The following is a 24,019-nucleotide window of genomic DNA, read 5'->3' as shown; positions in this document are numbered from 1 at the left end:
AACAGATAAGCTGGCATAAACTATAAATATCATTTGCGTAAATGCATTTAAAAATAGTTCCAAGTGATTCATCACCAGGCAATTTTTATAACTATGGGTAACATGATGTAGGAAAACAATAGTTTGACAGATAGTTTCAACTTACTTTTTACATGTTTAGTCCTATTCTGGTTTTGAGCAACCTTACTTTTTAGAAAACTCTTTCCCAGTTCCTACCTGCTTAATATACCCGTTCATTTTGCTTCAGTTGCTTTACTTTAAGATTTCTAAAGTATCTGGTTTTATTAAAAAGTAACCAGATATTATCTAAACTGTGTTAATATAAACAGTTTTAAAAGTAAAGTCTCAGCCAGGAGGGAAGATAATACTAAGCTAAACCTTTAATGTAATGAAGAAATGTTCATGTTCTAGGTGAGAATGAGGAAGAAAGAATGTACTGGGATTCAATTACAGGGGAAAATCCTGTATTGTTGGAGTTGTGACGAAGGATTTCTGTGTCTGTTGTGTCATCTGTTAAAACTTGCACAGAATGAAATACCAATTTACAGCCATTCAGTTCTTACTGAGAAGTGTTGATGGTGATAATAAACTCCAGAAACACAAGAAAATTCATCCTCAGAGAGCAGTTGGAATTCTGGATTTCTATGCATCTCTATAGTAGAGGTGTTAGGAAGCATGGAATGTATTTTTAAGTGTAAGCTAAGGGTAATATTCCTGGTGATTAAAGGTAAAAAAGGCAGAAAAGCAAAAAGGACAAAAAAAGGGAAGAGCTGAACAACAGCAGGGCTTAAGTGTGAATATGCATTAAAACACCATTTTTCAGATCTTGATCTCGTTGCTAGTTTCTAGTAATTCCATCATTAATCATATGGAATTTTCCCTTTCTTTCCCAAATAATTCATTTTCTTTTGCACTCTGTACTTGCATGAGTGTCTGCGCAGGGTCATTGGATCAGATACCCTCCAGAAGACCCTTGCAACCTAAACCAGTCTGTCATGGTGTGAGAGCTGGGTTTTATTTCTGAAGCATGCCATACAGCATTTACACATCAATGGATTTCTACTCCATATAGGTAGTTTTGAACATCTCATTCTAGAGGAATGCCTGCTTGTGTAGTGGAGATTTCCACAGGAGCAGTGTCCTGCTCAGAAGGAATTTGTTTATCACCATGCCCAAACTCACAGCACTGTGTGGCAAAGTCACAAAGGTTTCTACTGGTGAAAGGTATTTGTGGTTTTCTTAGTGGTGGTTTTTATGGAGGTTTTTTTGTCCTGGGTTAATTTTGGAGTTTTTCTTTAGATCTAATCAGTTTCAAGGAAAGATTGAAGAGTGGCAGATAGGTCATGCAGGAAAAAGTCCTCATTAGGAAGCTGTCATTTCCAGAGCAGTGTGGGAAATGGAGACTCACCTTTCATTAACATTGCTAGAACATTTGATTCCATGGCTCCTGGTTTTCCTGTAGGAATCTCAAGAAAACATCAGTTAAATGTCAAAGCTAGTTTCTGTTTATAAACAGAACTAATTATATTCAGAAGATCTAGGTCAGTTTTCATCTGCCTGAAGAGGAGTGCTGGAGTGCTGCCCTGTTATATTTGTTTTGAGAATGCCTCTTGCATGCAGGAATTTTATGTTTCTGGGGATAATCTTTTCAGATATCAAGCTTAATGGTATTTTAAATCTGCTAACAACAAAAGCAAAGCTCTGTGTCCTGCTTCCCCCTCGCTGGTGGGGGTGAGTTAGTTGGAGGTGCCAGGCTGCCTTCTGTTTACTGTCTGTGTGAATGAACTTTCCCCCAGCTCTCTGAAAGGCTCTTCTGGTTTGGGAAGTGGCCTGCTATTGCCAGGGAATGTTTTTGCAAGGCTGAAATGTGCTTAAGGATGCTATTATGTAACAGAGATAGCGCTTCTTTGGAATTATCACGATTATGATGGATAATAGCTACTAAATGCTTGTCTGGAGAAAGTTAAAATGTCATGTGAAGAAGCTGAGAAGTAAACAAGCTCTTGTTACCTTCATCAAAGATGTTTCTGAATACAGCAAGAGTTTTATATTTAGCTTTCTCTCCTCTTAGTGTGTAATCTGCTCTTGGAGCTTTTTATAAGTAGACTTTCCTAAGATCTGTAACAGCTATTGCTTTCTTTGCCAGTAATTTCATAGTCAAATATCGAAAGTACTAGGTAATGAAATGTGTGAGTGTAGAGGAAATTCAAACATGTTGCAAGGGTGGAGCAAGCAATACCACCCTTTTGGCAAGCAATTCATTGTTATTGTCACACAGTTTCTTTATAGGAACTACAGTGGCTTCTATGGAAAAAATATTCATTTCTGGACTTCCACTGATTTAATTTTAATATATATGGAGGCTATTCCTCCAGGAAGCTTGTTTATCCAGTGGTCCTCCTCACTTCTAGCCAAAGTCATGCTCTTACCAGGTACCATCCCCAACCCTAGTGCCTTTTGTGCCTCTCAGTTGGTAACACCCCAGATGTGTGTCAAACTAGGGTAGGGATTTTGTTTTCTTACATTTTCTGAAATGCAAGATGAGGTTAATTAGGAGAGCCTCTGGTAAGTGTAAGCTTGGCTCTGAGTTTGTCACTGTGCTTGAGTTTTGGTACAGAATTTGCTCAGTTTGGTGTCTGTAACCTTGTGCAGGCATTTCATGCTGCAGATAACACTTGGCTTTAGGTGCCCAAATGAGAGGGTGTATGGCTCTCTGCCCCCAAATCTAGACATGAAGTTACTTCAGCTCAAGTTGCTCAAGGTTTTCTTTCTTGTAATAAGTTGATTTGCACATTTGTTGCACACCATCTTCTCTACAGCTTCCGTTTTTCTCTCTTGTTGCTAAATGGTGGGGATGGGCAGGTTAGGAAATAGGTTCCATCTCAGGACAGTGTGTAACTACATGTCTTGCTGCTTAGTTTCACCTCCTTGGGACTCCACTAGCTGTAAAATTTGTGTACCTATACTGAGCAGCCTTAAAAACTTCTGATTGGTGATGATGACTTTGGTGATCAAGTGGATTTTCTGCTGTTAGAGGACTTGTTGGTCATATAAAACGTGGGTGCAGAGCAGGAAAACTTTTGGCGTAGAGGAGAGGAAATTTTACTGTTGTCTTGGAGTCTAACATGCCAGGTTTAACCCAGGTTATGTGTGTCCTTGCTGAAATACATGTATAGCCTCTTGCAAATTGGGAATCTCTGTCCTTCATTAATGGTGTGTTCCAGTGCCTTGTTTCTGGCTTCTTGAGGTTCTTGCTAACACTGCTTGCCTAAAAGCCAAGAATAAGGAAGACAGAATTTCACTTGATCTAGGAAGTGGCTTGTAAACTAGCTGAAAGATGATTCCTGGTGGTTACATGGTACAAGATACAGCAGGTATCTTGTTTCCTGTCTTCCAAGAATTGAGATCGTGTCAGTGAAAATGGATTCCCAAGCCAATGGATGACAATGCTTGCTGGGCTTTAAAGTGATGGCTGGTTTTTTAAAATAGAAATTTAAGATGGTGACTACAAAGCGCCCTTAAAGGGAAGATTATGGAATGGTTTCCAAGCCTGATCCCTGCAAGCCTGGGTCCCTTTGAGACCTCCTCTGGAGTAGTGGCACTAGGAAGGTTTTGAGGCTTCAGGAAAGCTCCTTCTCATGGAAGGAATAGGTGTGTTAGGACTGCTTTGAGTGGTTTGCTGACCATGCCCTTGAATCACAGTGGCTTATGTGAAGGGAGCCAGGTGGTTCTTCCAAACCACCCTTTGATTATTCATCTTGGAGGTTTTTTTGTCTTTAAACACAAAAGCTAAGTTCTGTGACGTTGATTTTAGATAGCTGGAACTTGAAGAAAACATATCACAAGACAGAGCACACGATCTATTGATGCTGCACATATCATTTTGTGCAGTTGTAGAGGATTGGTGCAGTTTATGGCAGTGTAATTTGGTACATGCAGGGGAAAGAGAAGAAAACAAGGGGCGTAGTTTTGGCTACAGGATCAAAGGGTTTGATGAAATGGCACTGAATTTGCTTGACTCCATGTTTTAATCAAGCTGTATATACAGATAATGTAGAAAGAGCAGTGTAATAAAGACTTGTGGTAATTGATCCTTCTGCTCTTTTCTTTTTTAATTAAAGCTGGCCTTTGCCGGAGTTTGACCCAAGCCAGATCCGACTGATCGTGTATCAGGACTGTGAAAGAAGAGGACGGAATGTCTTATTTGATTCCAGTGCTAAAAGAAAAATAGAGGATGTGTCAGTGTCGGTGAGTATTCTGCTAATTTACATGTTTATAATTGTATTTTTTCAAATGGCCAAATTGGTAAATTGCATATGTTCTGTTTTATTCACATTGGCATTTAAATGTTGGTTATATGCAGGGCTATATTTAAATGCCTGTTAAGTTGCAAATTATTCAGGCTTCAGTGGTTTTACCAGCTTTAAATACTATGGTGATCTCTTTATTCTGGGATTTATCTGCTTTCTGCTCTTTCAGTGAAAAGGATTCTGTCCTGGGGCTGCAGCAGGCAATGCTGGGGATTGAAACAGGGCATGAACTGGGATTTATTGATCTGGTTTTGTGCCACAGTGGGGTCTGGATTCTTAATCAGAAGTCTCCCCAGCCCCATGTCCTTTTGTGCCCTGTTTGCTTAACTTTTGCAGATTGTTGTGTGTATGCTTTGCTGACAGGTTTTTCACACCAAGTTACTTGAAAACTCTGTTTTTCCTTTTGGCATGATTTACATGGTAGTCTGTTAATTGAAACTGTAATGGATGAAGTCAGGTGAGGGTACTTCCTTCTAAGGGCACTGGCCAGAATATTAGTTTCTGGCCACAGTTCTACTGAAAGTGGTGGTGTGAGGCTGGACAACTTACTTTGCTTTGAACTTCCTTTTCACCATTTCTAAAAACATTCACGAACCATTTTAAGCTCTGCAAGCAGAAAGCATGGTGTGAATTGAAATTATTGATCCCAGCTGCTTTTACCTATGGGATTTATGGAGATCCTTCTGTAAGCAGTACACAAAATAGCACATTACTTCCAAACCCTGGCTTTCCTGTTGAGTATTGGAGTTCAGCAAGAAGGTTTTTCATTCAGCTTTCCAAACTCTTCCAGCCTGTTGCCAGCCTGATGGTCTTAACTCTGGTCTCAAGTGCTATGTCCAATATCCATACCTCTGGTATCTGTCTTACCAGGCACAAACTTCCAGGCTTCTCCATTGCTTACTCCAGTTCTTTTATAGCACGAATCAAGATCCCAATTTCCTAGTTTTTATAGAGAATTTGTGAAATAAAGCAAGTTTTAACAAATGTTAAAAAAATGCATCTTTCTTTTTAATTTAAACTTGTTAGAATGGTTCTATTAGTTCCTGTTCTTCCTGATGTTCTTGCCAGGGGGACAGGTTTTTCAAGACAGGAGATCTTTAGAGGTGGTTTATTGGTATGAATTGCTGGCTGTGCTTATCACTGTTACTTCATTAATAAGAATAACTTACAGTATAAATCCTCTTGCCGGATTTAAATTTTAATTTCTTGAAAGGCTAAAATTTCTTTGAGATAGATGTGTTACATGCATGCTGAACTTGGAAACTTCACTGTTTTGGGTTACTTCAGAAAGCTCATTGACTGTTGCATCTCAACAGCAACAGGATAAATGACTGATAATGGAGCTGATATGGTTCTGTATTAATCTTTTCTTTGCTGAGGGGGAAGGAAAGAGCTGTAGTCACCCATCTCCACATGAGACTAGTGGAGGAAAACTATTTCCAGGGTGTTTGAAATACCCAGAATTAATTTCTAGAAACTTGATACATTTATTTTTCATAGTATTAGGATTCTTAGAAAGAGGATATATTGAAACATTGGTTTGCCATGTACCTGCTTTCTGCAGCATTCAGATAATGTCATGACAGGCAAAACTTTTCTCATAAAACAAAAGTTTGCAGGTAAAAACCTGCAGGAGAGTCTTCAGCTTGGCTTGATGTGATGTCAGTGTGGGCTTGTGTGGTTAGCAGGATGTACTGGCCATTTTCAAGGAATTGCATTGTTCATTTCTCTCGCTCTTTATCGTGATTTTCATTAGCAAAGACACACCCTGCCAGATCTTGGCTCTGAGCACATTCCAAGGCACTCTTGCCCTTTTGCAGCCAGCCATGTGTGGGCTGGGCACTCTCCCTTTTGAAAGGGTATCTGTTCAGCACCCCACAAAAAGCAAGGCTTTCTGCATCTCTTCCCCCTCACCCCCCATTTCCTAACGTGACTTATACCTCTGGATCTACAAATAACACTGGGGGACACTGCAAGAGTGCCTGACAGTGGCCAGACTGTTCTGGGTCAAGTCAAATCAGCCTAACACAGAGAATCTCTGCTTCACTTTGCTTTGTGGTGCTGTGCTCTTCAGTTCCCATTTTCTGTTGTTTATGAGACACAAAGGCAATTACAATTTAAGAGTTGTATGCCTGCAGCAAGGTGAGATGTATTTTGGTCTGTTTTATATATATAATCCCTACATATGTCCAAAGTTGTGTGTGGTGGATTGAGGTTGAACATGGCTCAGTCATTTGAATTTTGTAGGTGAAGGTGTGGTCATAAAATTTAAGGAGCATCAGAGAAAATTTTTGCAGACACAGATGTTTCAAGAAATAAAACAAGCTCTGTCTTTTTTGATCAGGGAAAACTGCTGAGTTTGTGCTCACACCAAACTGGGTGTTCATTAATAAAGCATTACTAGGTTCATCTTACCTGTGAGGGAAATGTGGCTATAACACAAATAAGGACCTTGTGTTTTCATTGGATATTAAATCAGCCTCTTCATGTCTTCAGTAATGGTAAATATTAAGTAAACAAGAATTTGGGGAGGGTTTTGCACAGCAGGACACTGAAGGCAGTCAAGAGTTTGCAGCATGGCCATTACAATATTTTAATAAAGAAGTCATGATTCCCCCAGTCTTGCTAGAGTTAAGCTTGGCAAGGGAAGCTGAGCAGCAGACTAGTGATGGAGGGCTGGTGGCTATTCCCAACACTGTGCTGTGCTGTGCCAGGTGCCTCAGGCACTGTGGGCACTTTGCAGGAGAAGCAGAGAGATCCTCTTTGTGAGTCCTAAACCTTTCCTGGTGCTAAGCAGGAGACGTCCTTCCCCAGCTTTCCAGGGGATGGGCTGTTGGTAGCTGGGCTCTGGAAGCAGAGGGAAAGGGCTGCTGTCTCCTGAACATCAGGAAATTGTGTGTGTGGGTTCTGCCAGGGTATCCCAGAAAGAAAGGCTGCCCCTTCCAGCCCTGTGGCACATGAGCAAATGTATCAGAACAGGCATTTGCACACTGAATGTACCAGGGCAGTGTGTGGTATGAGGAAGAGGCATTACTGATGCTTTACTGAGCAGCCTCTGTCCTCACCCAAGCATCCACATCCCTTGAATTTTTTAGTATCAAAAAACTTCTATGGGCAAGCTTGTGGGTTTGAGCCACTGTCTCCTCAAGAGAGTTACTTTTTTCGTTCCTCCTGGGCAGTAGGTGTCTTATTTCTAAAGAGACTGTTACTTGATGTTCAGGTGATAGTGTTACAACCTGTGACTGGTTTCTTGCTGTTAGACTCTTTCCTTTTGCTCTGACACCTCCTCTCCTGCTCTCTGCTCCTGGGTGCCACCAGCCCTGCTCTCCTCCCTGTGCTGTGGGCTATTCCGAGTTCCTGAGCCCGGAGCTGTGTGTGAGCACAGGTGTGTTTTTCAGAAAGCTGTGGTACCAGGCCTCCTTTGAATTTCAAATAAGCACAACAAGCAGCTCTTTTTTTTTCTTCCTTAAGGTGCAGCAGGTGGCCCAGCCTGTGCTGGGCAGTCAGCCTCAGCTCTGCCTTTCCCTGTGCTTGGCTTCCCAACCTTGACGCTGCATCCACGCTCAGCTCTCGCTAAGGCTGGCTTGTGTTTACTGTGTGGTGAAGGAATTATGTCCCCATAACTGCCAGTGTGCAAAGGCTAGCTCAAGTATGAGGAGTTCACCTCCAAGGGCTGGTAATTGATTGGGATAAGGATGCCACAGGAATGATGCCACGAGGCAGTGAAGTAAAGCAGAAGCTGAAAAGGGGAACCTTGGATCGTGGCTTCCCTTGGAACAGGCAAAGGGAGTTCAGAGACAGGGACTAACTGTCTCATTTCAATGCTCATTTTCCTTTTTGTGTTGTCCAGTGGGGATTTATGACAAGACAGTGGTTAACATTTAGGATCTAGCTGGTGAGAGGTGCTAATGGTACATATAAGAGCTGAAAGATTTCCTAAGTTTAAAGATCAGCATAGAGGAAGGTATGAAGTACAAGGAAGAAGGAGGGGTCCATGAGACCATGAGGAAGAGAAGGGAGGAAAAACAGAAACTGCACTGTGCTGAGCAGAGATATAGAGTTTGGGCATGTGGTAGGAAAGGGGGAAAGACAAGGAACCAGAGAAGAGCAGTGACTTGTTGCCAGGACCCAGAGGCAGAAGAAGGTTTTCAGAAGTAGCATTTGTTTTGGTTTTCTGAAGAAATGCAAGAGAGACCTGGGATGCAGAATTTGAGATGGAGAGATGCAATAGTAAACTTCAATTTGGACAATGGAAAGTTCACTTCTTCCACTAGCTGTCTTTATCTTTGAATAATTTCACTAAAAGGTCATATGATACTTGATCTCCTTCAGCAGCAATTTCTTTTACTCCGAATGTCATATTTATCCCAAAGCAGAGAAATGGCATGCTGTTTGAAACAAGCCAGGATTAGCCACGTGTTCTAATATACTTCAGCACTGGATAAATGTTGAACAGCAAATTGCTTTGAGGGATTAGTAATTGGATAGTGAGTCTTTTGCTTTTAGGTGAGTTGTACGAAATGGAGACTCTGGACACTGTCTGGCTCTCAGGACAGGTTTCCAGTGAGCAAAGCAGAACAGATGGATAAAACTGTAAGCACAGAGATCAAGTCCCACCTTCTTAGTTCTGCTTATTTTCTCTAAACAGACATGGAAAAATACTAGTGGAGTAGAGGAGCACAAGGTTGTCTTGACTTCTTTCACTGACCTCTGAGTATTAGAGGAACATGACAACTCTAGAAATTAAGAGAGATTACAGCATTTGGCAGCTGCATTTTAAGAAAGGTATCTAAGATTTTTACATGAGCACTTGAATGGGAGGAATGAATGCCTATTCAGGTTATTCCGTGTCTTATGTGGATACATACATTTCATTGCACATACAGACCAACTCATATTAGTACAGCAAAAGAGTTAATTTATCTGTTATGAATTTTTTTTTTTCTGGAAAGCCTGTTTTGAAAATGAGGAACAGAGCTCTTGAAGAGTAGCAACTTTGTTTGGAAATAAAAATTTCTCTATCACTGCCACCACATTGGTATTTGAGCACCTGCTGCTGCAGAGAAGTAAAAAAGAGAAAAGCATACGATGACATTTCTCTTCCCTTCTGTCACTCACTCACAGCCCTAACACACCTACACAGAGTCTGATTTAGTTCAACACACCAGGCTCCTTTCAACTTTCTTGTTATCCCCAAAGCAAAACCTACCCAGCAGAAATTCCTCTTCCTATTCACAGCACTGGACATGTTTTTTCCAACTTGCTGAGGATAATAGAGACTTTGTGTCAAAGAGTTAAAAGTCTTTGCTGACACATGTGAAGAAAAAGGGACTCCTGAAGAGGAGCTGTGAAGAAAACTGCTTTGTACCCTGTACCCTATAAAGACATTTTACTCTAAGATTTCTTCAGAACTACCTGCTAGGTCTCCAAGAATTTCAGCAAACAATGATCTCTAATGTCAGAACTGGGACTGCCAGAAGTCTTTGGAGCTGGGTGGTATCTGCAGTGAGCTGGCAAGGAGAGAACAAAGTGTGACCCCAGCAGGGAGAGCAGTGTGGCAGCCAGGAGCAGAGCTGCCCACAGCATCCTTCCAGCAGATGTTCTGCTCTCCAGCAAAAACAGGCATTTCAGAGCACTCCAGCACCACCCTGCCCAGGGATCGGATTTGGTGCAACTGTGTCTAAGTGGGAAGAAAATTCACAGCTTTGAAATGTTTCCTTGTACAGTTCTTAAATAATTAGGTTACTTTTTTATTTTTGGAAACCTGACTTGAATATCTTTGGACTATTATGTAGGAATGCAAGTAATCCCACTCCTTTGATGCATAATATCTTGAGATTTGTAGCATCTAAAATTTCATTGACATTTGGAGTCAGAAATTGCAGAGGAGAGGTCACTGCAAGTACTTGATCTCATTGTCCAACAAGTTCATCTTAAACACATGCTAAGTTTGTGAAAGTGCAAACACCAAAATTCATCAGTGATCTGCATTTTAGGAGGGATTTACTGTTCACAGGGTTCTGAAAAGTGGCAGCTGAAAGATTCTGGCCTCCTTTTAAGACTCCTTGCACTAGTTTTGGTTCATTAACCTACACTGTGAAGACCAAACAGCCATTTTCTTGGTTTGCTATTTAAATTAGGCAACTATTACTTCAAGTTACCTGACAGCCCAGTGGATCTGGAAAAGCTGCTGTGCAGAAAAATGCAGTGATAATGAGAAGAAATTATGTAAAAGTAATTAATTTGCAAACTCAGCCTATTCTTTTTAATGCACAGCATTTTATTTTCTCTTGTAAGTAAATGCATTTCTACAGTCTCAAGGAAGCTTAGTTATAATTGTAACATTTTAGAAGGAACTTTCAACATCTGTTGGAAAATGCAAGCTGAAATGTGGTTTGCCTGCAAAAGCTGCTGTAACCCTGTGGATTGTATGTGGTTTTATCACATGATGCTTGCCTAGCCTAGGACATTGTTTTTTGTGTCAGAGATAAAATGCAATTCTAGCTCACGAGCCCCTACTGAAGTCATATGATGATCATTCACATGTTCCAGCCATTGTGCACTGTGCTCAAGCCACAAATCCTCAGTAGCCTTTAGCAAATCTACATATTGCAGGATTTCAACGAGCTCTCCACTATGTCGAAAGGAGAGGACACTGCTGTGTGTCAGGAAAGCACAGGGCTGGGGGAAAGTGAATACTTCCCTCCCCTCTGCCACAGAATTACTAATTTCTCTGCACATTTTTCCTTGAGGCTTTCTGTGGCAGCAGCTCTCTGAGGGAGCAGCAGTGCAGGCTGCCACATGGGACTCTATAATCCTGGCCATTTTCTGCTGCTTTGCTAAACCTCACCCACAGTTAGGGCCAAATATAAGTCACCTGTCTGTAAAAAAGTAACCTGGACAACCTGGGACAGAGGCATTGGACTCCCATCCCTCTGCAGCAGCAAGGCCAGTCATCTTTTTGAACAGCTATTGCTGATTATTGAGCAGGCATGGAGTTACTAATGTGTGCCTTGGCTATTTCACCCTCTTCTTTATGTCTTTTTCTTAAAGATTGAAAAATGGTCATGTTTTTGGATGAAGGGGAAGCTTGTGGCAGGGAGCTGTGAGTCCAGAGATGAAGCTGTGACATGTAACAGCACTTCTGTGTTCCTACCTGTCCCTTAAACCTTGCTTCCAGCAGGGTTTGCTTCCAACTTGCTCCTACTGGTTTGGTGATTGTGTAGGAAATGGTAATTAAGGAAGTCTTGGGCCAGAGTTAGTGTGGAATTTTGAGCAGTGTAGGCTATTTCTGGCTTCTAGTGCTGCCCACCTGCAGATGTAAATAATGCCAACCTTACGTGGGTGTGCTGAAGTGTAATGAGTGTGTGAAAAATACATTGAGATCTTTAGGTGAAGAGGGTTGGCAGTGCTGGTGTAAACTGCATTAACTTGGTGGGTGCTGATTCTGCTCAGGATGCTGGCATTCTCAAGGGGAATCACAAATGCTTTTAAATAGTGAATGAAACATAGTGGAGCATTTCCCATTCCAGTGATTGACAATTCTCTGAGTGGACACAGATCCTGCCCATCCTGTACATCAGTTCCAGCTCCATCTGGGCCCTCTAAACTCTTTTCTCAGCTGTGCTTTCTGTCTGAATCTCTATCAGAATTTACCTCTTGGATTGATTCTCCATAATTTTGTGAATTTTTTCTGGCTTCTCTATAGCACTATGTTTTTCAGCTTTGTCCATTTTCAGCCTCACAATTCCCTCATACAGAAAACCTAAGGAATGTGTCACCTCTGTGCCACCCTGTAGAAAGCCTAGGGGGCTTAGACTCACCTAGGGAGAGATCTACGTAAAACAGGATCTTTTCTCTCCACTTGCCCTTGTAACATGAATCTCCTGAATTCTGTGTTATTCTTGCTTGATAATTAATGGTGACCTGCTCCTTCCTCTGTGCTGCTTACACTCCTGTGTCGTCTCCACTCCAGTAGGCACAGGGAGTATGGTGGACATTGCCATCCTTCCTTTAAATGCTTTTGTACCATCCTCTCTCCTAATCCTGGGTCTAAAAAAGTCTGCTTAGGGAGATAGAGTTGGAGTGACCTGCTGACTCCTGGCTAATTGGAAGTTAAAGAGCTCAGCTTTCCTTTGGACAGCCAGGCTGCAAGAGATATGGATATATGTTCTATTACCTGTTTCCTGGGGCATGAACCTTTCAGCTGTTAAATATCTTACTTAAACAGGTAAGTACAATGATGCTAACAGTGATTTCAGGTCATGGGTCTTAGTGTGTCACATGTATTGTCTTTATTTCAGAAACTCTGCAGTGATGCTCAAGTGAGAGTTTTTGGGAAATGTTGTCAACTAAAGCCTGGAGGAGACAGCTCTTCTTCCTTGGATAGTTCAATCAATTCATCCTCCTCGTTCTCTGATCCAAAAGAGCAATGCCCAAAATACCAGGTGAGTTGCTTTTTTTTTAATAATACATGTGAAATGCTAACAGCAGGTGCAGTACGACTTTTAAAAAACTTGAAATGGGAGGCTGGCAGTGGAGAGCAGTTTTCAGTCCAAGACCCTGATTATGACTCAGGAATGTTTAACACTGTAGCTTTGGGTATTATTAAGTCTAAAACCAACCAGCTGGTTCTCTCTGGATGTGTCTTGAATGGCAGTGATTTCTCCAGGGCATTTGTTCCATTTGTTGACCCAGGTGATAACACTCGTTCGGTGTGATCAGAGAAGGCACAGATATCTTGGTGTAGATGAAGTAGTTTATTTTATTGTCAAATGCCTGGGAGATAACAGAGAGACATGTTGTCTGTAGGGATAGTCTGTGTAACAGCTTTATAGAGGATTCAGTGCATTTGAGTTCCATTTTATATAAGAGATTTTGGCCATGAGAGTAGCTAGAGTCATCTGACACGGATATATTTTTGTCATCTCTCCTTTCACGGATCACAAGTGTTTTATATTAAGCCACCCCAAAATAGAACTAAGCCCTTTTCACTCTTTGTAATGAAGTAATTGTGTGTTTGAGGGAAGCTGCTATCTCCACAACCAGCTCTGGAGTACAATACTACTGATGTCTTAATCTCCCATAGATAGAAATGAAGAACCTTCCAATGCTGATTTTCCTACTGTCATGTTAACTCCTGCTATATTTGGCAACCTGTGTATTCTTGTTTTCTCTTTCTCACCACACTCTTTTCCACAGCTTGGGTAAGGTGGCTGAAGATCTGTTTTTTGTTCCTTCCTTTCTGGCAGGGCATTTTAACTGCTGTTATGAAAGGAAGAGATGTTTCTGTCATCAGCTCCCTTCCAGCACAAAGCAACCTCCTTTGTGCACTGTGTGCCCAAGAAAAACCATGCCCCCCACTACCCAGAAACTGTCTCTCCTCCAAGCAGGCTTTATGCCAACAGTGCTCAATGTTACAAAATAAAATAAATTTTAGTGCTTGGCATGAGCATGTATTTTAAAGCTGTGGAAAGTTTTCCATTTGAAGTCCCCATTTCCTCCAGTGTATCACTCACTCAAAATCTTACTGAGTTGAAGTGAAATCACACTGTGCCACACACTTTCAGCTGAAGTTGGTCTTCCACAGCATATTTATTGTCAGCTATCTCCTGCATTCATCAGACTCCTTCCAGGCTTGCCCAGCAAGTGAGCAGAGAGATAAAAATACAAGAATTCTTTAATGTGCAATAAAATTTAATATTGGGTATACAGAGGGGCCAGAGAAAATTTGTCCAGACTTCACTCAGCGTGGCATTTCCTATGTTCTGACTGCTGTGTCTGTAACCTCAGAGGATACTTATTGGATTGCAGTATGTATAAGTTATCTTTTTTTGTTTTTTATAAGGCTATAACATGGAAGTTCAAATAATAAAATACTATGGGATTTTTAAAATGCTGGTTTATATTTTCTTGTTTAAATACACTTAGATTATATATGAAAAACTTTAATTGCAAGGTGAAATACAGAGGTTTTGTTCCAAGCTTGCTATTTGTAATTATGTCCCATGTTTAACATTTATTTCTTTATTGCCTTTTTAATTTACAGATCTACTTAGTTATTGGCAGGACAATATGTACAGTAAGGGGAGTATTAAAAGCTGTAAATATGTTCAGAAATGTAATTTCCAAGTCTTGAAAATGTTACTACCTCTAATATGCTAATGTGCAATCACAAACACTTGTGGGTATTTTATGATCAGTTTTTATGGGAGCTCTAAACTGTGACCTGAGGAGTTGGTTTGTGTCCAGGCTGTCAGTGCCACACGTTGTGCCCTTTTTGCCAGATGCTCCTTGGCTACTTTTTGTTTGAGTTTTTAATCTTTAACCCCTTCCCCATTTGGTTGCACTCGGCTTTGGTCTTGAGTGACCTGTATTTTGCAGCATTAGAGGCCCAGAGAGTTGAGCTGTAACCATGTTTCCATACTAAATGCATTAAATATGTGTCTTTGGTTATGCATGGTAAAATTATTAAGTGTTGATGAAATGCCAGACTGAGCCATGAGCTCATCTTGTCACGCTCTTTGCCTTCAGCAGGGCTTGTCTGTCTTTTAGAGGAAAGGGAAACCCCTATAATTAAATTTGAAAGCAGCTGATTTTCACTTTAATTTGGCTGTCTGACAAAGAAAATCAATACTTATAGATAAAGTATTTTTACTGAGTTTTAGAATTATATTTTCCCAACAGCAGAAAGTTTAAATCAAAACCCACCATCAAGGGCTTGACATTTAATCAGAATTGTGTCCTTCATTTGGAGATCTGCAACAGATTTAAAACCAACAATCATAGCATGAGGCTGCAGTAATTTGCAGTGTTCTTAAGTCAAGATTTTGTGATGCTGGCAAACCTGTTACTTCCTGGAGTCATTAACATCTATACTGAGATTTCCTTGGAGCTGCTGGGTCATACTGACTGGCTTTAAATTCCAGTTTTTCCAGTACTGCCTACAGTGCACCTGAGCAGTGGGATGTCCTGGGAGGCAGAGATGGAAATTTCACTGAGGCCCAGCTATTGATCAGGCTTTCCCTGTCATTGAACACTTACAAACCTTGGAGTTGTACCCTCCTTTTTACAGTTGTGGTTTCTGCTTTCAGTCATCTCCTCTCCATGCAGGGATAGATTTCAGAGGTTAAAAGTACCATCAGCTTAACTGAGAGTGCTTGAAAAGAGCTAAAAATTGAGAAATGTTTTAAGTGTGTTGCCTTTTGGCTGATGTGCATTTCCTTGTTCCTGCCCTATTCTGTGGGCTGGTGTGAGCAGAAACACTGAGTGGGATGTTCACAGCTGTTCTTGCTCTCTGTGTCCCCTGTCCTTCGTTGTGCTCCAGGCTTAGCACAGGTTGCCCAGAGAAGTGGAACTATGGTTGCCCTGTCCCTAAAATGTTCAAGGCCAGGCTGGACTGGGCTTGGAGCAACCTCATCTAGTGGAAGGTGGCCCTGCCCATGGCAGGGGGTTGGAACTGGATGAGCTTCAAGGTCCCTTCCAACCCAAACCATTCTGTCATTCTGTATTTCAGTCCTGTGTAGAATACATGGTTATTCAGGATACTGGTTGTTCAGAGCTTGGATAAGGAATATGGAGATGCACTGAGCATCCTCTAGCAGAGTTGTTTCTCTGAGTGGTTTAAGGGATCTTTTAGAAGGATTACTCCAGGGAATGGAGTAATTACAGGCTATCACACATCTTGAAGGAAACACATTGCTCTTTTTGCACAGTGCCAGACTTCCTCACCTGAGATCTGGCTGAGCTCTGTTAGTGAGTGATCCCCACATTTTAAATTATTACAGGCAATGTGCAGGTGGAGACCCAGTACTAATACTCTGCTAGCCTAGAGGTGAAACAAAGAGACAGTAATCACAGTCATTGAAAAGAAACATATAAGAAGTCTGTCAGCAGAGCAGTTGTCTCCAGTTGATTGCCCTGAGTAATTTTTTAATTTCAGGGTTTTGTTTGCAGAATTTGCCCTAGCCTATGATGCAGAATAATGACATTGCTCTTTGGTATTTAACCTGTGTGCCTCACAGCAAGCTCCTGCCACCAGGGAAGCAGGAATTACACCACTTTAGCCTGGTGCTGCTGATGCTGCAGCTCCTTCCTGGTTCCATCACATAACACCAGGGAGAGATTCATCCCATATGAAATATCATCCATGGATAAGTTATGAATCAGTCTTTGTCAAGTAAACATTGGTCCAATTTGACTCCATTGCACAGTCTAACATCTCCAGTGAACTGGTGATTCTTCTTGTCAGGCAGGAACAAGGTTTAGGCTTAATTCAGTAAGATATATAACACATCATTAAAAGTTTAGTCCCCTGGCTCAGTGCCATTGGAATCTGCTTCCTCTCACCTAGGTGGGTTTGGTTTGTTGCATGGTTTTAGCGGTTGAGTCAGTGTGAAGATCACTTTCTCTGTTATCATTATCTTGATTAAACTGTTCAACTTAGCATGTTCAGCAGTATTCCAGCAAGATATTTTGCATATTTATCTTTTAAGTAAGGAATATTTTCTCTCTTGTATGTTGCCTTAGTAGAAGTGTGCCTCTAAAATTCTTAAAACCAGATGTTGGTGGGTTTGTTTTTTTCAGGGTTCTCGGTGCTCCTCAGATGCCAACATGCTTGGAGAGATGATGTTTGGCTCTGTGGCCATGAGCTACAAGGGCTCCACACTGAAAATTCATCAGATCCGGTAAGATTAACCTTTTGCTGCTGGTGTTTTCAGAAGACTCACTCCTTAGTGCTGATAAATAATGAATTGAATGGCACAAGTGCAGACTAAAAGGGATTTCTGTGTTTGCTTTAAAGTCAGTCTGATGTAATTTTTGAAATAAAAGTCTCTTATGTCGTGTTAAGGTCAATGAAATCTGGTGGGCTCTGAAATGGAAAGCAAAGCCTGTCTGGTGCTGTTTCTGACTGACATCTTCCCTCCTGTTCCCCAGCTCCCCTCCCCAGCTCATGCTCAGCAAGGTGTTCACAGCTCGCACGGGAAGCAGCATCTATGGCAGTCTGAACACGTGAGTTCACTACACTTTGTAGCTATTGCACAGAAGCAGATGAATGTAAGAACACACAGGACTTTCTTTGGACCTTTTGGACCCTTAGATTGTTTCTAAGAAAATAACTCCTTGCTACGTCCTGTCAGTAGTGTCGTTACCTTTCCCTCACGGTTGTCTTCACCTCAGTTGGCTCTAGGTGAATGAATGAACTGTTCCTTCCACACTGATGTGGTGAGGCTTGATACTGTAAGGTACTAAAGTACCTACCTGCTACCTGGGAGATTCAGTCCAAGATGAAGAAAAAGGTGTTACCAGAGTATCTGGCTTCAGAGGGTTCCATGTTTGGTTTTCTGTTATTAGATGATCCACCTGAGGATGTGGCTATGAAAGCTTTTTCTAGTGTTTCTTGTGTTCTTACCTCATCTTTTCCATTTTGACCATAATGAACTATCTTTGTTCTACTGAAATGCAAATCACTGGTTTTGTTATATATTTTATGTTTGTTATAGGTTGCAGGACAGTCTTGAGTTCATTAATCAAGACAGCAATACATTAAAGCCTGACCACAGTACAATTATGAATGGACTTCTTGGGAATATAGGTAATTGCAAACAGCTTTTATTTGCTGATATCTTTAATTGAGTAATCATAGATTCTAGAATATGCAAATCTTTTAAATGGAATACAATTTTTAAAAAGCTAAAAATGTAACAGAAAATTAATGCTGATGGAGCTTGGAGGAGAATTAATTGGACTGTTCAGGGAATTAGCAGTCATTCAGTATACACAGCTGCATATATGTATATAAAATACATAATAGAAATATTTATATATACTTAAGTCCAAATACAGAAAATGTTGGAAAAATAACATTCTGTAGAAATTCCTAAACAGTGTATCTCTGATCAGGCAGGATTGATTCTGCCTGGCTCAGTTCCCCAGTTTTATTTTCGTTAATAATTCTCGTCCTGCTCTGTACTCTGCCCACCTAAGCATGTGTAGGCATGTGTCCTGTGTGAGTCTCAGTTAACCTTGCACAGCTACACTGGAACTTTGGATCAGATTAAACAGAATATCTTTGTGTTCTCTCCTCTGGCTGACCGTGGGAGCTAAGCAGTCTTGAGAGACCATCTGGCATCCTCAGTTCTCAGCCTCCCTGGAAGAGTTGTGGGTGGAGGCTCCATGAATGTTAGATAACAAAGGTCTTGGCTTTTCCTCTTGGGAACAGTTGGCCTGATAGGACTGGATTTCAGTGCTTGGTTGTCCAGTGTAGCAGCCTGATCCATGGCTCTACAGCATGTCCTCCCTTTCCCTTCATTTTGATTGTTGACTTTCCAAGCACATGTCTATTGCAGGTGGAATAAGGGGCTTATTTTCACAATTGCTTTCCAGGATATTGCTGTATGTAAAATATGCCTGTTGGAAGTAAGGAGCATATTTGATGACTGTGTTACTCTTAAATGGGTTTCTGACTTTGATGTGGTCTTAGATCTTAGAGGTGTTTACTGCTTTCCTTCACATTGACTTTGGTAAGACTGTGCCCAAGCATGGACTTAAATGCTTCTCAAGCTCATATGAGCTGTATACCTCATTAAAATAATTCACAGTAGTCCATTTGTAAGGGGAACCAATTAGGGTTGTAAGAACCTATTATCTATTAGAGGCTTCCTGAATTCACTAAGTCAGGAAAGTTAAAAAGATGGCATTTTTCTTAATATTTAGTAGTCCTTTCAGACTTGTGATTTTTGCAGTGAAAGAGGTGCCTGATCCAAGAGAGAGGAGATCACCTTTGTCTGCAGTTAGGGTTTGCTGTGGTTTGTGCCTGGCAGAAGTTTGCTGTATTTTAGAGTGATCTCAACTGCAGGTTCCAGTTCAGATAATGCAGCTCTTAGGCACCTGTGCCTAAGTGAGGTGACTCTGGTGACTGCCCCTAGAACTGAGCAGGAGATGTAGGCACCATGGAGCAAGGGTGTGTGGCAAGAGGCACAAGGTGGCCAGCAAGAAGAGGATGCTGAAGTTTTCTTTCTGATTGAGCTGCACAAGTTTTCAATAGTGTTTGTTTGCAGTTCCCGTTTGAGCACAGAGGGAACCCTGGGTAAAGCAGGGAGAGGAGTTAATCTGTAACTACAGCATTTCTAATAACTGTGCTAAGCAGCAGGGACTGCTCCTGACGCACCTGTGACAGGAGGAGGGTCTGTGTGTTTTGGCTGGGAACTATTTACAAGGTGCTTTTTTCAGATGTCCTGGTTAAAAAAAAACAAACAGCCCTGGTCATGAGTTCCCTTTAGTGGATGGAGGCCCAAGAAAATGGAAGGGGGCTTTGAGGTGCAGCCTTTGTGTTTTGTATAATCACAAAACTTTGAGTGAGCATTGCCTTCAAATTTAGGAGAGGCACTGGCAATTAACTCTTTAAAAATACTTAGGTGTTTTTTCTGGATCTGTGTACAGTAAATACACTGTTTCCCTGGTATATCTATAATACAGTATTACTTTTTAAATGAGCTACTGAGACTGCTAACATTTATTTGCTATGTGATCATTTCACTCAACTTATGTACTGACTATGCTAAGAACTACTTTAGCCTATAATTTTCTTTTGGTTCTACTAAGATGAATTCCTGCCTTCTTTCTCCCCCTTCCTCCTTCTCTTCAGAAGCAGTGTTCCTAGCCACCCCACCAGTGGGGATGTTAAAATAAACATTATACTCTGTGATGAATCTCCTGTTTGTGGTCAAGTTAGGCTTTGAGCCTGCATAAATTAATCATTTTTCAACCTTAAAAAAAAAAAGTTCTTTTGATAAACCCCATCCTTGTATGGGAGACAGTGGAAAGCTGGGTCTATTATTTTAATCTATAAATACTGTATAGCCCAGCTGTGAGCCTCATCCTTGCATCAGTATTCTGGTAAAGCCTCAGAGCTGTTCTCCTGCCTGTGTTACTCTGCATTTATGTTGGCTCAAACCTTCTCCCTGCCCTGACCCCTCCCTATGGACTGTTCTGCTTTACTAACCTCATTCTCTGATGTGTATTTTACGTTTTGCCATGTAGGTCTTTCCCAGCTTTGCAGCCCCAGGCGGGCATTCTCAGAGCAAGGTCCGCTCCGCCTCATCCGGAGCGCCTCTTTCTTTGCAGGTTTGCTGTGTGCTGTGCTGTGGGGCTAGTCTAGCTGGGGTGACAAACTGTGTGGATTTGTAGTTCAGCCCTGCAAATAAGATCTCACATTTAAAAAAAAAAAAATGAAAAAATGGGCAGTGTTTGCTCCCTTACCTTTCTGGATACATTCCTTAAATCCCCAGAGGGCAGCAGGCATTTAATAGTTCTCTTTGGGATTGTCCGTGTTGTTTTGTTTTGGAAACTTAAATATTTAAATATGGAATTAATATTTATGGGGATAATATTTCACGATGATGTTAAGCTATTTTGATCTGGATTGGTTTCAACCAAACTGTAAAAATTAGAGCTAAATTGGATTAATTCAAAATGGACATTTTTTGCTTTTAGTGGCTGGGTCTTATTTCCATGGCTGAGTAGCTTTATTTCACACACATATTTATAAAATATATCACATTTGAAGACTATTGAGCCTGAAACACCTTTGATTTTTTCTATACATGGACTGTGAATCTGGACAGCTTACAGCTTAGTTGAACAACCAATGCACTGCTCATAACTTAAAAGTATCAATTTCTTCAATTCAAAGTTATTTTAAAAATACATATATAATAACTGAGACAGCTGGTATAGGAATGAAGCTGTGTTTATTTTGAGTTTTGGTGAGTACACTGAGTACTACAAATGTGACCAGCATCCTCTTGGTACAGTAAAATTTTACTTAAAATTATCTGTGGAAAGAAGCAAAGTCCTAGTTTCTGTTGGCACGAAAATAGGTGTATGGACTTGAGAAAAATACATACAGGCTTCTCAGGTAAGTGTTTTGGTTTGTTCAGCTAAGCAGCCTTTCTTGGTGATGGACTTGTGCAGTGCTGTTGATCTGAATTAATGAGCATGTTTTTGTTTCATTAATTACATGGAGATCTGCAAACAAGAAAGGAACTGTACATTCCCCTGCTAATTGGTATTCCTTGTTTTACAGTTCATAGCAACCCTATGGATATGCCTGGGAGGGAGCAGAATGAGGACAGAGACAGCGGTATAGCAAGATCTGGTAATGGCAGTTCCATGTGTTAACCCTGTAAACTCCAAACATTTTCAGTAATATTTGTCATGGGGTCTCTGCATATCATGAAGTAGTGCTGAAATGGGATGTTCTGGTTTGCTCTGTGTGACATTAATGACACGTGTCTGTACATGTCCAGATGGTGCAGGTGTTGAGGGTGTGTATTGGGCACCTCACAGTAACCTGACAGCTGTGCCTTTCATTAAAGCAAGCTGCAAATAAGCAAGGCAGATTAAATATTGAAATGAGCTTGCAGCATTTCTAAACAATACTTGCTGTCACCTCCTTTCCAAATCCAGGAGGCCAGGTTGTGTGGGGCTTGGAACAACCTGGTCTAGTGAAAGATGCCTCTGCCCGTGGCAGGGGATGAAATGAGATGAGCTTTCAGATCCCTTCCAACCCAAATAATTCTGTGATTCTGTGTTCCTATGATGGTAATGTTAAAACATTAATTGGCCTCAACAATACCCCTTTCCTCCTTCTGAATGCAGGATTTGGAAACTTGGGTTAGGATTATTAACCCAAGGCTGTTAAAGGCTGTTAAAGGATGTGATCAACACTACTACTTTCCGCAAGGAATTTAGTTCCTGATACACAGGTTGCTGAGCAAGGTGCATCCTGTGCGTTGCCTGTTATGTAAATTAGCAAGAGTGTCCCACCCTTGTTGTGCTTGTATGGCTTGTTAATGTAATCATAAACTGGTTATTTTTATATTAGAAACATAGATAAGCAAAACAGAAGGCACTTGAGAAGAAACACCAGGGTATCTTGAGAGACTTCCTTTAGTTGCTGGTGTTACATTCCAAATGCTCTTTCTTCTGGGGAGATTTTTATTCCTCTTTTTCTTGCAGCATCTCTTAGCAGCCTGCTCATCACTCCTTTCCCATCCCCGGGCTCGTCACTGAACAAGAGCTGTGCCAGCAGCTACCAGCGGCGTTGGCGTCGCAGCCAGACAACCAGCCTGGAGAATGGGGTCTTCCCTCGATGGTGAGCTGGGGGTTGAGATGCTGCTTGCTGCCTGCCCACACACCTTGTCAGCCTGATTCTGCTCTTGCATATGTACATCTGCTCTTGCTGATGCTTTTGATGGGGTGTTTACAGAGGTGTAAGTCAGGCTGATCTTTTTTAAGTCTCTGTTTTCCTCATGGCACCCATTGTTTTTTCACTAACTGGAACAGCAACATGTGAATCTGTAGGCTGTATTTTTGAGGGTAAGAAGCCCTAAAATCATACTCAAAACAGAAATTCTTGGCACAGATGGGAGAGAACTAGAATACCATATTCTGATCCTACAAACACTTTGAATCTGGTTCCAGACTTTTGTGATTGCAGAATCAGATAATAGTTGTTTGTAAAAAATCCCAAAGGGGTTGTTATCAAAGACGATGGTTTGACAACACATGCAAGCAAAAAGTGTTTGTAGAATCTAAATGTTCAAGAACTGAATTACACAGGAAAGCAAAGTAAAACTTTAAGCAGTGGATTACATTAACTTTCCCTTTTGTTCATGCTCCAAGGTCCATGGATGAAAGCTTCAACTTGTCAGATGACAGCTCTGGTCCAAACCCAGGAATCGTTAGGAAGAAGAAGATTGCAATTGGGGTTATTTTTTCACTCTCAAGAGATGAAGATGAAAACAACAAATTTAACGAGTTCTTTTTTTCACACTTCCCTCTTTTTGAGAGTCACATGAACAAACTGAAGAGTGCAATAGAACAGGTAAACAGTTGCTTTGGCTTCTTGCACTTGTACTGCTGTATGTTCTCCCAGCCCTGTCAGATTAATTTCTAACTCCTGTTGCTAGTTACAAAAGTGGGATCAACTTGATGTTGGGTGTGGGAATTGCATCATTGCTGTTAAAACTTTGACCCCTTTTATGCCATGAATGGTGAAAAGCACAAAAGAGGCAGAAGCTGCAAATGTTCCTCACTTGTCTTCCTTCAGATGGGAAAGTTGACACTTGGACCGTCACTTAATCACTTAAAAAAATTATTTGCATGACCAATTGAATGATAGATAAAGTTAAACACATGACTTGGTTTTCCATTTTCTGTGCTTCTGTAGCTCTGTGTTAGTTACCTGTTTAATGATTGTTTTCAAGGCCATGAAAATGAGTCGGAGATCAGCTGATGCCAGCCAGCGGAGCTTGGCCTATAATAGAATTGTGGATGCCCTAAATGAGTTCAGGTGAGCTGTATGTCTCCTGTCTTTTCTGTCTCTTTCTTCAAAAGCACTTGAGCCTGTTTTAGAAGGATCTTCTTAGTGCAGGACAAGTAACTTAAAATGTCTAAAGTCTGTAAAAGTTAGTGCAGCAAAGGACTAGTGATACCAAGCCATTCTAATGCATCTGAGTTTTTGGATTTTTCCAAGTGTGTGTGTCCATCAGTCCTGTGTGAACAGGACACAGATGTTTAAAGTTTTCTGTGCTTTAGGGGGTAAGGAAACTCCCAGTGACTTCTTAAATGGTCTTTTGTGGCCTGTTGTGAGGGGGAAAAGCATTGCAAAGCCCTGTTAGGGAAATCCTCCTCTGTAGTGTGTA

General features: G+C 41.1%; 1 protein-coding gene across 4 annotated transcripts in view; it reads left to right on the top strand.

The window, feature by feature from the left end:
* The window catches only part of FNIP1 (folliculin interacting protein 1), a 62,879-nt gene that overhangs the window by 22,613 nt on the left and 16,247 nt on the right, over window positions 1–24,019 (top strand). For 2 of the 4 annotated variants that reach the window (XM_056502823.1, XM_056502824.1), the window contains exons 2-11: window positions 4,122–4,248; window positions 12,614–12,757; window positions 16,896–16,996; window positions 17,247–17,321; window positions 17,813–17,904; window positions 20,352–20,435; window positions 21,397–21,468; window positions 22,332–22,467; window positions 22,998–23,199; window positions 23,582–23,667. In XM_056502823.1, the coding sequence (XP_056358798.1) occupies window positions 4,122–4,248; window positions 12,614–12,757; window positions 16,896–16,996; window positions 17,247–17,321; window positions 17,813–17,904; window positions 20,352–20,435; window positions 21,397–21,468; window positions 22,332–22,467; window positions 22,998–23,199; window positions 23,582–23,667 (1,119 nt within the window). The remainder of the gene's footprint in view (window positions 1–4,121; window positions 4,249–12,613; window positions 12,758–16,895; window positions 16,997–17,246; window positions 17,322–17,812; window positions 17,905–20,351; window positions 20,436–21,396; window positions 21,469–22,331; window positions 22,468–22,997; window positions 23,200–23,581; window positions 23,668–24,019) is intronic. The other 2 variants (XM_056502825.1, XM_056502826.1) reach the window with 1 other exon arrangement.

This window comes from Oenanthe melanoleuca, chromosome 13, assembly GCF_029582105.1.
Source record: "Oenanthe melanoleuca isolate GR-GAL-2019-014 chromosome 13, OMel1.0, whole genome shotgun sequence".
Lineage (NCBI taxonomy): Eukaryota > Metazoa > Chordata > Aves > Passeriformes > Muscicapidae > Oenanthe > Oenanthe melanoleuca.
The sequence above is the reverse complement of the archived record's forward strand: the minus strand, read 5'-3'. Positions and strand labels throughout refer to the sequence as shown.